Source organism: Pecten maximus, chromosome 11 (assembly GCF_902652985.1).
Source record: "Pecten maximus chromosome 11, xPecMax1.1, whole genome shotgun sequence".
NCBI lineage: Eukaryota > Metazoa > Mollusca > Bivalvia > Pectinida > Pectinidae > Pecten > Pecten maximus.
In genome coordinates, this window is record NC_047025.1 from 13,747,141 (window position 1) to 13,760,383 (window position 13,243).

Consider the following 13,243-nt stretch of genomic DNA (forward strand, 5'->3'; position numbering starts at 1 on the left):
AAAGTAGGTCAAGGTCATTCAATTGAACAAACTCTTCAGTTTGTTATAAAATCATGCCATTGTTCCGCATTTTAGTCACAGGTCAACAAATTTGAGTCGGAGAGATTTCCCTGTAAATTAAGACTAACCCTTCCTTTTCGGACGATGTCAATGTGGTGCCAAACTCCATCATTGAGTTTCTTTAGTCGAGTTATTTGGTTTTTGTCCTTGCCATCAAGAGGCATCATAACTTTGCCAGTTCCATGGTCGACTTGTAACTGTGGATACCCCTTAATCAGCTCCAAGGCGATGAAGTCCCGTGGAATGTTGGGACCTATCGGTTCCACGGGTCCGTTGTAGAAAATGAGACCATTCTCCGATGTAGTGATAAACTCTATACTGGTGGTGCTTTCCTCACACTGAGCCAGGGCCGGATACAGTGCATAGCCACCCTTAAAGCTGTGTCGAGTCTTCTGACATCGTTTGCCATCAAAGCCACTCAGGCACTGACAGCTGAAACATTTGATGGAATAAATAATGGGTTACAGCCTTATTGATACTATGCATTACAAATTCAAATCAATTCAACTGTAATTTAAGATTAATTCATGTCTACAATTTAATTAACTATATAAATGTATTTATTTCATTGTGTTTTACTGAAATCTGGTAAGGAAATCTGTTAAGAGGTTGTCAAAGCCTCATTGATTTGGGACATGATGCAACAGGGCTTAAACAGACGAGACACACGGCATAATGAGCTGAGGCTTATATGTACATCCCATCGCCTCTTAAAAGTGATGAAGTGGGACTTTTAACTTACACAGATTATCATCAAAATTAAAACATGCGTAGAACTTGATGGGTGAATTAGTATGAATACAAACTAAATCTGTCAGGGGGTTTATGAGATAGCATGTACACAAGTTTGGTACCGACGCAAGCACACACAGATGTACAAAGAAACCAATGTGTGACCCACCCACCCCTTTTTTCCAAAATATTAAGTTTGGGGGCTATAAATAGTTTCAAAAGAAAAGCTTGTGAATACTTACGTCACTTCACCCCAGTTGTCTCGGACACACGTGCCTCCATTATAACAGTACCCAGATTTACACACGAGCGGTTCAGAGAAGTCTCGGGCTTTGCAGATACAGTCTGTTTTGATCATTGTAGACACGCCCACAAAGCTCTGCCCCTTAGTGTTCACAAGACTTGGCCGACTGTCAACAAATAACGTGTTTGTGCAGCCTCCACTTTCACACACCTCCTTTACACACAAATCTATGCTCACCATTGCGATCTTCCCGCCTGACACTGTCTCAAACTGGAAAACAAAATTCATATTGATTATCATAGTGTGTTACTATAGCCACCATCTTGTATCTTATCATAAAACAATATATCATATATAAAAACCAGAAATTCTCCCTCACAATATATTCCAAGTTTCTTTGTACATACATATTTTAGTGGTAACTTAATTTTAGCAGTTTTCATGCTACAAATATTCTGCTAAATTATTTGCTAGAAACCAGAAATAAACCTTCACAATAGCATTCTAATTTTCTGTGTACATACATATTTTTGCGGTATGCAACAAACATTCTGCCAAACCATGATCGCACTGATCAAAGTTTATACAAAAATGTACATGTATTGTGAATGTGACAAATCATTAAAACTTGATATTAAATGCACTTTTTCTAGGAATACCGACTTACAGATGGGTGGTAGTCTCAGTTTTATAGTCAATATTTTTACATTTGTTGAGTATTTTCATTAATGATCTTAAACTTTCTGAAATGACTACTTTTACTAAGCCTTTCATGTGTAGTGAAAAACTTTATTAAAATGTCCATTAGATTTGTTATCCATTGCTTTATTACCTCGTCTTTGTATGTCATGACAATTCCGTCCAGTTTACTGGCTGGATACCATGGCGACCCATGTGCAGCGTATCTTATATCTGTATATGAACCGTTATTCATCACACTGAAAATGGCCACATTTTTCTCGCGTACTCCCAGGCGCCTGGCGAGAAGAGACTTGAATCGGTTATAACTACTTCCCTCAGGTCTCTCCTCCATAAATTCCTCAGCACTTGTACCTAGAAGGAAATATCACTCCAATTACTATCATGTGTTTTACTATCTTCTACAACATATCAAAATACCTGTTCACACTACTCAAGACTTAGGCTTAGATCCTGTTAATATTTTAACTTTTTTTTATGGTTCAAATTCAGGCAGTTTTTAGAAAGGAATAATGCATTTTACAAAGAAATTCTGAAAAACTATAATTTGCACAGTTTTTACTTCCAAGGATTTTCTTTTTCAGGATATAATTCCACCTTCGAAATACTGTATTTATCTACAAAATTAATAAGCCCTTGCTCACAAATAAGCCCTCTTTTCATTTTGGCAGAATCATCAATTTCAAAATAGAACGGTCGAAGAGGCTCACAAATAAGCTTTCCCCAAAACTTTAAAACTGAACTTTTACACCAGGGGAGGGGGATGATTTGAGGATAAATACGGCATTGAAAACTAGAACCCCTAAAAATTAGCAAACTTACAATATGAAGTCTTACTGATACAGAAAACCATGGCTTTGTTCATATTACACTCCACAGCAGACAAAAATTTCAACTGATTCCTGATATTTAGAAAATCCAGTCTCACAAGTTAGTGGAGTCTTAATATCTAGAGCTCTTACCTGAAAGTCGAACAGACCCGGAGCTGAATACCGCATCATCGTCTATTTCCTGTACAGTGACATGTATGGTAGCAGTGGCGTTTTGATGAGTGAAGACGACGTGATCGTAAACTAGAACCTTGAACTCGTAATAACCACCTGGCACACCTTTCTTCATCATAATTGTCCCATTCTCTTTTGATACACTGAAAAAATGAAAGACAAATACTACAACACTAGACTTAACAAATGGAAATAATAATTATTGGGGTAAATATTTCAGTTCACTTCAGGCCTCAGATTTATCAATACTCCAATTAACTTGAGGAGATTCCTAAATTTAAAATTAAAGTAATACATAACAAAACTTCTTAACCAAGATTTTTTCCTTAAATCAAATAATGCTTTCATATGGAAAATATTACGTTTTGACAAGGAATTTCCTTAAGTCATTGATGAAGCTGGGGCCAGTTTATATTGTTTGATGTACTTATTTTATCAAGAAATACAACCTTGTTCTTTCTGGAATGCATGAACGATCTTGGCCTAGGAACATATTGATTATGAATCATATATCTGCTCTTTAACAAGTGAAATCATGGCACAAAGAAAGAATTGGATATAGTGTTTCATCTACCTACAGCCATACCCGACAACCATTGACCTTACCTTGAAAGGTGAGTGTTACGACAGCCATCGGCTGTACCTAGAAAGGTGAGTGTTACGACAGCCATCGACTGTACCTACGGCTGTACCTAGTAAGGTGAGTGTTATGACAGCCATCGACTGTACCTAGTAAGGTGAATGTTATGACAGCCATCGATTGTACCTAGAAAGGTGAGTGTTACGACAGCCATCGACTGTACCTAGTAAGGCGAGTGTTACGACAGCCATCGACTGTACCTAGTAAGGTGAGTGTTATGACAGCCATCGACTGTACCTAGTAAGGTGAGTGTTACGACAGCCATCGACTGTACCTAGAAAGGTACGTATTACGACAGTTATCTCCCTTACCTGAAGAATCGAGTCATGTCCTTAGGTCCTATGAAGTAGTACCATTTGTCTTTGAAGTCCCAATCATCTGGGTCATTCGCATTCGCACGGCCGATTTCGATGTTACCAAACAAACCTACACAACAAACAAAAAACTCATCATTATTCAACGGTTATTAATCCAAATCTGTATACCCTCAATTTGTCTTATATAAAGGGGAAATTAATCACAACTAACCCACGGGTTACCTTTAGGTGGGATGTTTAGTTTGTCTACTAGTTTCACCTCTCGTAGAGACTTCAACAGGACCAACATAAATATGATGTGATGCAGTGTAAATAAATCAAACTGAAGGGAGTGGTTGGCCAATTTTAGATTATAGTCAATGATAGAATGGGACGGGATGCAACGGGACAGGATGGGACAGACATTGATCACACTATATGGGAATCTTGTTTGATAACAATACCTTTGTAGTTATACACAAATATATCCTTAGAGCCGTCCGAGTGCTGGTTATTGTTTTTGTCGCCGATCTCGATGGTCAGCGTGCTGGTCCCTGTCATACTAAGGGGGTGGTAACCTCCCATGTCAGTCATCACAATCGGAAGGTAGTAAAATTTCTTCTCCTCTCGGAGGAAACGATTCTGAGCATAAATAGTCCCGGTTCCATTACTACCATCACCGGCTGAAAAATACAAAATCGTATGAAAAATGTGATAAATTGCTTGAAATATTTTGTGAATACTTATCATAGAAATTTACTTGAATCACATTATGTGAACATGCAACGTCAGTAAAAGCTATGAATTTGAAATGTTTCTCCACAAGAATTAACTGTTTCAGTACCCTATACCTATACAGAGATCAGTATATTTCGACTTCTGTGAAGAAGTGCAAAAGTCCTTGCTCTAAGGAACTTGTACAGTTGTGAATTGTTTTTCGCAGTTGCCATTTCAGGCCATACATTTTTGCGAACATCTACCAGTAATTCATAGTTGACAGAAATATAGTATTACAATCAGTAATGTAAAGTACCTGTACTGGCTCTAAATGAACAGGACATTTCTGAATTTTTTTCTTTTTCGATAGTTGGCCTGTAGGCTTATACATTGACCTGACATCCAATTCATAGTTCATAGTTAACATCAAAAAGGAAATACAGCATTACAATTAATTGAGTTTTTATAGTATTATTATAATCTTCAAATCCAGCCCAAAAACTTATACGATGACATCACTGATTATGTCATTAGTACACTCACACTGGTTGAAGACCAAAGTGAAGTTCAAGTTGCCATCACTGTCACAAGTTGGGTTCTCCCTACATGCTGGCAGGTAGAATTTGAACGGGGGTCCATGAGCACGAGTGTCCCGATCTCTTGCCTTGAAGGTCAACACCTGCTGAGGGAATGGGTCATCCTCCATTACGATTGGTCGATAATTCTCGGCAAATGTTGGAGCTTCGTCGTTAAGATCAGCCACGTTCAGGATGAGCGTAGCTGTCCCAGTTAGAGGTGGGTCACCTGTGAAGAGTTAAAGTTTGTGTAACTTTCCATCACATAATTTATACTGAATGCAAAATAGGAACTTTCCAACTAATGGACAAAGGTTTTTGTCAGAGCACTTGAGCATAACTGACCTAAAAATTCTGACCCCTTGACCCTTTACCCCTCATTGACCATGAACAGTTTGACCCCTGACCCTTATCAACACAAATAAGTTGATTTTGACTGACTTTAACAGTTTGGTTTCTCTACAATACTGACCCCATTTACATATATTTGACCATCAAGTGTTATATGACCCTGAACTATTTGACCCATGACCCTGACTGACCTTTGTCAATGGCAAGAACTTCAACAGTATACTTTGAGCTAGTTTCTCGGTCCAGTGTCTGCCCGTCCAAACCTTTCTGGATCTTCACAAATCCTTTGTTGCCCTGTTGTTCTACATAGAAGCGGTCTGAATAGTCAGCAATGGCAAACCTGTACCAAATCAAAGTTTAAATGTCACAGACTCTCTTTTTGGATGCTGGTTGCAAAAACTTTCATTTCCTAAAAAGATGTCACTTGCCTAATTGTTTTTCTTGGTTTCAGAACCTTGAAATATAGAAATGTTGTTACTAAAGGCTATCCTATATATATATATATATTATATATCCTACAAGAGGACTTCAGAAATAAAGGAAGTCTATACATGCTGGGTACTTAAGAAACTGTGGATGATTATACGGTGCTGAATTAACTCCGTTCTTTTAGAGGTCCATGTTTGCTAACCTCAAGTTTATCCTTTGGGTGTGTATTTTAGAGGTTGCTATAGCAATGAATCAGTTTTTCATGAAGATATTAATTTATTTTCAATACCAAAGGAAGGAAAAATAATAAAGATTCAGTGAAACAGCCTATAAATCTTTCTGAAATTGATATCGGGTAGTGAAATCGACGGTCATTGAAAATCCTATTGGCGTAATCTGTCAGAAATCTGTTTTACTGTATATTTTTAGAAAATTTTCACAAATAGATGAGTCTTTTCTTCTGAAACTTAATGGTAAATTAACAAATTTAGAGTAGTTGGTGATCGAGAATCTTACGTGAAGTCATTGTTGGGCGGGCTGTCTTTATCATTGGCAGCAAATGTATACAGTAATGTTCCCTCCTCGATGTTCTCGTTAAAGTCCATGATTTTAACAGTGTCAGTGAACTTTGGAGGTTCATCATTGGCATCCGTGACTGTAATCTCAACAAAGGCATGATCTTCGTGAAGAGGGTTCGAGTCTCGCGCCTTCACAGTCAAGTTAAAAAACCTCTGCTGGACATTTTCATAATCAACAGGCTGAAAAGTGGAAAGAATAAGAATGTGTGATATTTAAATCAATTAGAAAAAAAATAAAGAGTTGTTTTTCTGATGACATCAAAAACTCATTGGCTACACTGAAATAATTAATTGATAACTAAATTAAAACCTATGCAGTCAGATTATGCTGTTATACACTCTAGACAGACTTTTAGGACATTTCTATCCATTAGTACTAGAGGAAGACAAGTCATCCTGGTGTGAAATAAAACATTACCAGCATGATAAAATTTTAATTACTCTGGCCCCAAAAACCTTTTTGATTGAAAGTGCAAAAAATTATAATTTATTTAGAAAACATATTTCTTAATAAAGTATTTTTGTGTTTCTAAATGGTAAGTGTACTTCAATGTTGAATATTAATCACATACTCTTCAAATAAATACTTATTTTTAATACCAATGTTCAGAAAAAGTTACTAAAATTGTTCATATGATGTTAGTTTTTACTCAAATCCAGAAAAACATCATCTAAATGTTATCAGGACGGTATATAAACTGTATTAATTCCAATATGAAAATTTGTTTTAATGACTCACATGGAAAACATTTATGACACCAGCGTTGGATGGTAGTGTTGTGATGGAGAAAAAGCTCAGGTCACTCTGTAAGGTGTACGTCAGCTTAGCGTTCTCCCCGATATCGTCATCTGTGGCCGACACGGTGATAACTGGACCGCTCTTCTGACTCTCGGACAAAGTGACACGGTATATCTTCTGTAGAAACACTGGAGCCTCGTCATTTTCATCGGAGACTTTAATAGTCAAGGTGGCGGTGCTGCTTCTCTGCGGGACGCCACGGTCAAACGGCTATCACCTGTAGGTGGTATCGGTCAAGCACCTCGCGGTTTCAAGATATCCGTATTTGAGTAGACCAGACCAGAGGACTCCTGGATCTTGAAGAGATACTCGCCATTGTCAGGATTGGCTGGTGTGTTACCTCGTCCGTCTATCTGATAGTAAACTGTTCCATTCATTCCCAGGTCAAAGTCTTTGGCACGGACTGTCATGATGTTCTTCCCTACAATTTAATTATGTTTTTATAGAAGTGTTAACTGTTAAATCTCTGGTTCTAAATGTGTTGATTTTAAGACAAATCTTTAATATTTCTATAAAACTTCTTCAGAAATCCCATTTTGTTCTATTTTTGTAGTTCTGGTGATTTTCAGAGTTTTGTAGACTATGATTTTTAATGGCAGTTCATGAAAGAAAATTACCTTAATATATCTCTGCTAGTATTCGTAGAAATTCAGAACTTCTCTTTTATTCTTCTTCCCAGCAATGAAATGGTCCAGAAAAAGATCGTTGACCTTTTAAATATTTTTGTGCTTTGGACTTAGAGTGAAAATAACATCAACTACAAACCATATTCCAGCTATTCAGATGACATCAACAAATTTTGTACCAAATATTTTTGTAGATTTACTAGGACCAAGTTAAACTTACTTTTAGCTGAATTCTCTGGAACGTATCCCGTTAGATTTCCCACAAATAATGGAGCATTGTCATTTATATCCTTTGGCTGAACTTTCACATAAGCGTAGCCAATCAGAGACTGTGGATTGCCAGGTTCATCTTCGACGATGATGTTAAACTGGTACTCAGCCCGACCATTAGGAAGATCACGGTCAAGACTGCGTTTTAAGAAAATCCTTCCGTCTTCTGGACCAATGACGAACATTGGGTTACCAGGATCCTGGTCATCAATGTTGAGACTGTACCGGAAATTGTGTGGACGGTCAATATCTTTGTCAGTAGCGCTTACCTGTAAAATCATGTTAAATGTAATGTTAGTGAATAGATATTTTTTGTGATTCAATATATTGATCTTAAATGAGCTCTATCTTCAATCAGTCTCTCCGTTGTCAGCATTGTTCAGATTAATCAAGTTTGTCAAACACTCACTGGAAACCTAACAGATTTGATTACCTGATTATATAATCTTGATTTAAAATTGAAGTTTTCTCTGAATAATAGTGAGCAGAATGATGGCATAGCCCAACTAAAATACACTAGTTCAGAAATGAACGTTCTCGGCCATGTAGGCTGGCACATTTCATTATAATAATAACATTTCCTAGATTTCCCCAATAAACTGCCTATAGTGACATGTTCCGACCTTGTTACATTGACCCATTTCTATTTGCAATTTTGTTGATAATATATGACAGGCATAAGCTGGTCGACCTCCTAATAGAGGTTTGTTTGGTTTGTTTTTGTTTAACGTCCTATTAACAGCCAGGGTCATTTAAGGATGTGCCAGGTTTTGGAGGTGGAGGAAAGCCGGAGTACCCGAAGAAAAACAACCGGCCTACGGTCAGTACCTGGCAACTGCCCCACGTAGGTTTTGAACTCGCAACCCAGCGGTGGAGGGCTAGTGTTAAAGTGTCGGTACACCTTAACCACTCGGCCACCGCGGCCCCTCCCAAATAGAGGTCATCGGAGTGGAGCCAGATGTACTATGCACATATATTTTGTTTAAAACTTCAATCTATGGTGGTTTTTTTAAATTGTCGATAACTGATTGTTTTTCATCTTAGATCAGATGTAGTGAATGGATTATAGATCATTCCTACAACGTTCCAACCTGATTGAGGCAATGTAGTTGTCTAGTTGATACTCATAGCTCAGTGAACCATGATATTTCAAAACATATTTATTTAAATGTATATACACGCAGTATGTTGCATCTAAACAAAACAAAACATTAAATGATAATAAGTGTTAACTTAAAAGCTGCAATCATATGTGTATTTTCTAGTCATAATAAACTTGTCAAGTTTTATAAACACTAGTTTGATAATTTTTAATTTCAATAGCATGTTTTAATGGCATTATACATTATTTGTCCCAAAGATATAAATAGCAAATGAATAAGTAAGTGCCAGTTGCCTTCTCTGGCTCAATGTTGTTTGCATTTTTAATTTCAAACAGACTAATCCATAGCAACCGATTATAATCGTATAATCGGTTACCGAGATCATCCGATTACAACCGATCATCGGTTGCCGTTTTCAACCGATTACCCAACACTAGTTCCAACCATGAGTACCTGTACGAGGAATTTCTGTTGTCCAGCAGGAGGGTCAATCTCCTCCACCACATCTTTAATGATGTACTCTGCCTGAGTAAATTCTGGCTGGTTATCGTTGATGTCCAGTACGGTCAGTTTGACCCTTGTTGTGTTGGTATGGTACCCGTCGTTTGCCGTAATGGTCAAGTTGTAAACCTGATTGAAAAACATATCAAGGATAATTTTTCTTATCCATTGAAGTTTATATTTCAACAGCATGAAAGGAATTCTTTCAAATAAAATTTACTAAAAGATGTCCTTCAAGCAAGCAGAATTAAAATCTAACGTTACTGACACTAGTTTAAACACCAAGAAGGAATCTGAGCCATCATACAATAAATTCATGTACATTTATATATATTTATAATTTTAACATGATTAAACAAGAACCAAAGCAATCCTCTGTTGACATATACATCACATACAGTTATGTGTTGATACAGAAAAGCAAATTATCTGAATATTATTCTATCAGCATATAGACTAAACCATCGACAGAGGGGCATGTGTTACCTTCGGTGGAGTTTCGTAATCCAGATCTCGGGCCACGTAGATTTCTCCTGTCTTCTGTTTAATGCCGAATACATTTCCCACGTTACCACTGGTGATAGTGTAGGTCAGAACATCAGCTGATCAACAAAAATTATAAATGTGAACAACTCTGTTCATCAATGCAAAATCAAAATATTTATTCTTAATATACCAACAATATAATCAGCATTCTAACACCACTGAATTGATATTATCATTGAAAAATTCATGTTTCTTACGGACTTTTTTTTTAATACATGCTATGTTTTCATTCATTTAAATAAGTCACGGTAATAAGAATAAAAACATGCTTAAAGTTTATTGGAAACTGGTCAAAATAGATTTTATTGACATAGATATGGGACTGTTTCATTTCCGACCTCCCCATCTTTCTTTGACTTATTTTGTGATTTCTTTTTATGGCCTCCTAGGCATCAACACTTTAGGCCCTTAGTATCACTGACATTCTAGACGAACGAAAAACTGTATAATAAAGCTTAATTAACTTTTTTTATCTACTGAATCTCTCAATTTGTATTGAAAGGTGTCAATATATTGTGTGTCTCCGAGTATAACGCTCAGTACTCACAACTGTCCAGATCGTCAGCCAGTACTCGGATGATGGCCTTGCTGCTGTCGGGCGGCTGTTCCTGTACCTCCTTCTCATAAAGTGTCTGCTGGAATCGTGGTGTGTTGTCATTTTTGTCACCAATTACAACCAGGACCTGGGCAGTGGCTGTAAAATATATACCATAACAGTGAATCCAAGGTCAAACCTGAAGGTTACAGTGATTCCAAGGTCAAACCTGAAGGTTACAGTGAATCCAAGGTCAAACCTGAAGGTTACAGTGAATCCAAGGTCAAACCTGAAGGTTACAGTGAATCCAAGGTCAAAGCTGAAGTTTACAGTGAATCCAACGTCAAACCTGAAGGTTACAGTGAATCCAAGGTCAAACCTGAAGTTTACAGTAGTTATTTTGATATAAGGGGCTAACATACAAACTTTGATTTCAACTAGAAAATATCTGCAAAACATGAATGCCCAACTATGCAGAACCATCAAGTTTAAAATAGTTAGCTTAAAGTGATTCACAAGTAAGAGAGGGTGCTTATTTGAGGATAAGTGTGATAACAGGGTAAGGTGGCAGGCTAACAGAACTTCAACAATTTGTCAAGGTCATCAAGGTCAAGCTACCAGTGTTCTACACTTGGTCAAGGTCATCAAGGTCAAGCTACCAGTGTTCTACACTTTGTCAAGGTCATCAAGGTCAAGCTACCAAGTATTCTACACTTGGTCAAGGTCATCAAGGTCAAGCTACCAGTGTTCTACACTTAGTCAAGGTAATCAAGGTCAAGCTACCAAGTATTCTACACTTGGTCAAGGTCATCAAGGTCAAGCAACCAAGTGTTCTACACTTGGTCAAGGTCATCAAGGTCAAGCTACCAGTGTTCTACACTTGGTCAAGGTCAACAAGGTCAAGCTACCAGTGTTCTACACTTAATCAAGGTCATGAAGAACATCTATCGATGTAATACACCTAGTCATGATCATCAAGGACAAGCTACCTACCACTGTTCGGAGTATTTGGTGGCTCATGGTCACGAACATCCTGACGGCTTCCCGTCTACAGCCTTGATGTCAATATAGTAGAGGTAATCAACCTCGCGATCAAACGTGAAGTTGGTGGTGATCAAACCGGTCAGCGGGTTGATGTCAAATAATCGGTGGACACCATACCGGTCCTCAATTATACTGTACCGTACCTGTAGGCAGATTTATATTTTTTCATAAATTCAGAAAATAATTGTAATTCCATTAATAGAACCCCTCTAAGATAGGTCTCCAAAACTATAATAAGAACATGTTCTCATACTAAAATGATTTTATTTCTATTTCCTTTATTGAACCCCTAACATACATTTATCAAAATTTTGTTTATTTTTCTTTATTTTCTTATTTTTTCTTTTCTGCTTATGATTTATATGAGTTCATTGGACCTTGAATATGAATAATGTAGGGTCATTTATTGAATTACCTCATTGTTAGGGGGATCATGGTCAGCATCAACAGCTTTGACTGTGATGACCGTTTGACCAACAGGTTCGTTTTCTGGGACACTGCCTCGGTAGGTGTTACTCATGGTCGGGTCAAGTCCTTCAAATCGTGGTGGCTGGTTGTTCATGTCTTTCACCTTCACAGTCACACGCATTTCATTTGATGCTGGGTTTAGGCCCTTGTTCTGTTCAACAAAATCATACATTAGTTGATAAATAAGTGGGATATGGGTTTTTACATTTTATCAAATATAACAAAGGCCTAGGGGTCGATCGACACATAAACTTTGACCCAAATGAAGGATTTGGCTTATTTCAGGACATTGAAACAGGACTGCTTTCATTTTTAGTGACCTGCTATATACATTAGTGGGCTTAACACAATAAATGAGCTTACTGCCTATTATATACTATACTCTAAAACAGACTAAATTCTCACCGTGACACGTAACCGGACAGTGTACATGTTCTTATGATTGTAGTCAAGATTTCCACGCAGCTTCAGTTTCACCAAATTGGACGAGGTTGAAATTCTAAACATGTCATCAAATTGGGACTGGGATCCATCTGACTTGATGAGAGCAAAACTGACGCCCTGTAGTTGTGGATCTAAGATGTTAGAGCTGGCGGTGAATCGACCAATCGTATGACCTGACGGAACTGTCTCCTCAACCACATAAACCATGCCATCATAACTCTCGTCCCAAGTAGGCACCTCCCCCTGCGATGCGGCCAGACTGATGGTCACACGCACGGTTGAGTTGAGTGGTGGGTTACCATTGTCTTTGGCCATTACAATGACACTGGTCTGGTTACTGGTGTACGGAAACTGAAAACAACGAACAAGATTACACAACACCTTCTCAAGGCTAATGTCAGTATCTTTTTAAATTCAACGAGAATCAAGATTATCTGTGAAAATAGGAACATATATCTATTTTTTGACACAAATATTTTTTTCCTTTATCATTCTAGTCATATCAATAAGTTGTCATACGGTTCGTTTAAAGCCATGTCTTTCTGTAGGTGTTTTAATACTAAATCATTGTAATATAACAAA

The 13,243-nt window shown here is 37.5% G+C and overlaps 1 protein-coding gene across 1 annotated transcript in view; it reads right to left on the reverse strand.

Annotated features, from left to right (window-relative positions):
- LOC117337123 (neural-cadherin-like) overlaps positions 1-13,243 on the reverse strand; it is a 93,306-nt gene that overhangs the window by 12,431 nt on the left and 67,632 nt on the right. The window contains 20 exon segments of the mRNA XM_033897918.1: positions 129-492; positions 1,035-1,306; positions 1,869-2,089; positions 2,698-2,882; positions 3,691-3,805; positions 4,140-4,358; positions 4,936-5,196; positions 5,510-5,658; positions 6,264-6,505; positions 7,065-7,328; positions 7,330-7,374; positions 7,376-7,545; positions 7,971-8,289; positions 9,577-9,753; positions 10,111-10,226; positions 10,718-10,864; positions 11,699-11,738; positions 11,740-11,892; positions 12,165-12,368; positions 12,623-13,012. Of these exon segments, the coding sequence (XP_033753809.1) occupies positions 129-492; positions 1,035-1,306; positions 1,869-2,089; positions 2,698-2,882; positions 3,691-3,805; positions 4,140-4,358; positions 4,936-5,196; positions 5,510-5,658; positions 6,264-6,505; positions 7,065-7,328; positions 7,330-7,374; positions 7,376-7,545; positions 7,971-8,289; positions 9,577-9,753; positions 10,111-10,226; positions 10,718-10,864; positions 11,699-11,738; positions 11,740-11,892; positions 12,165-12,368; positions 12,623-13,012 (4,053 nt within the window).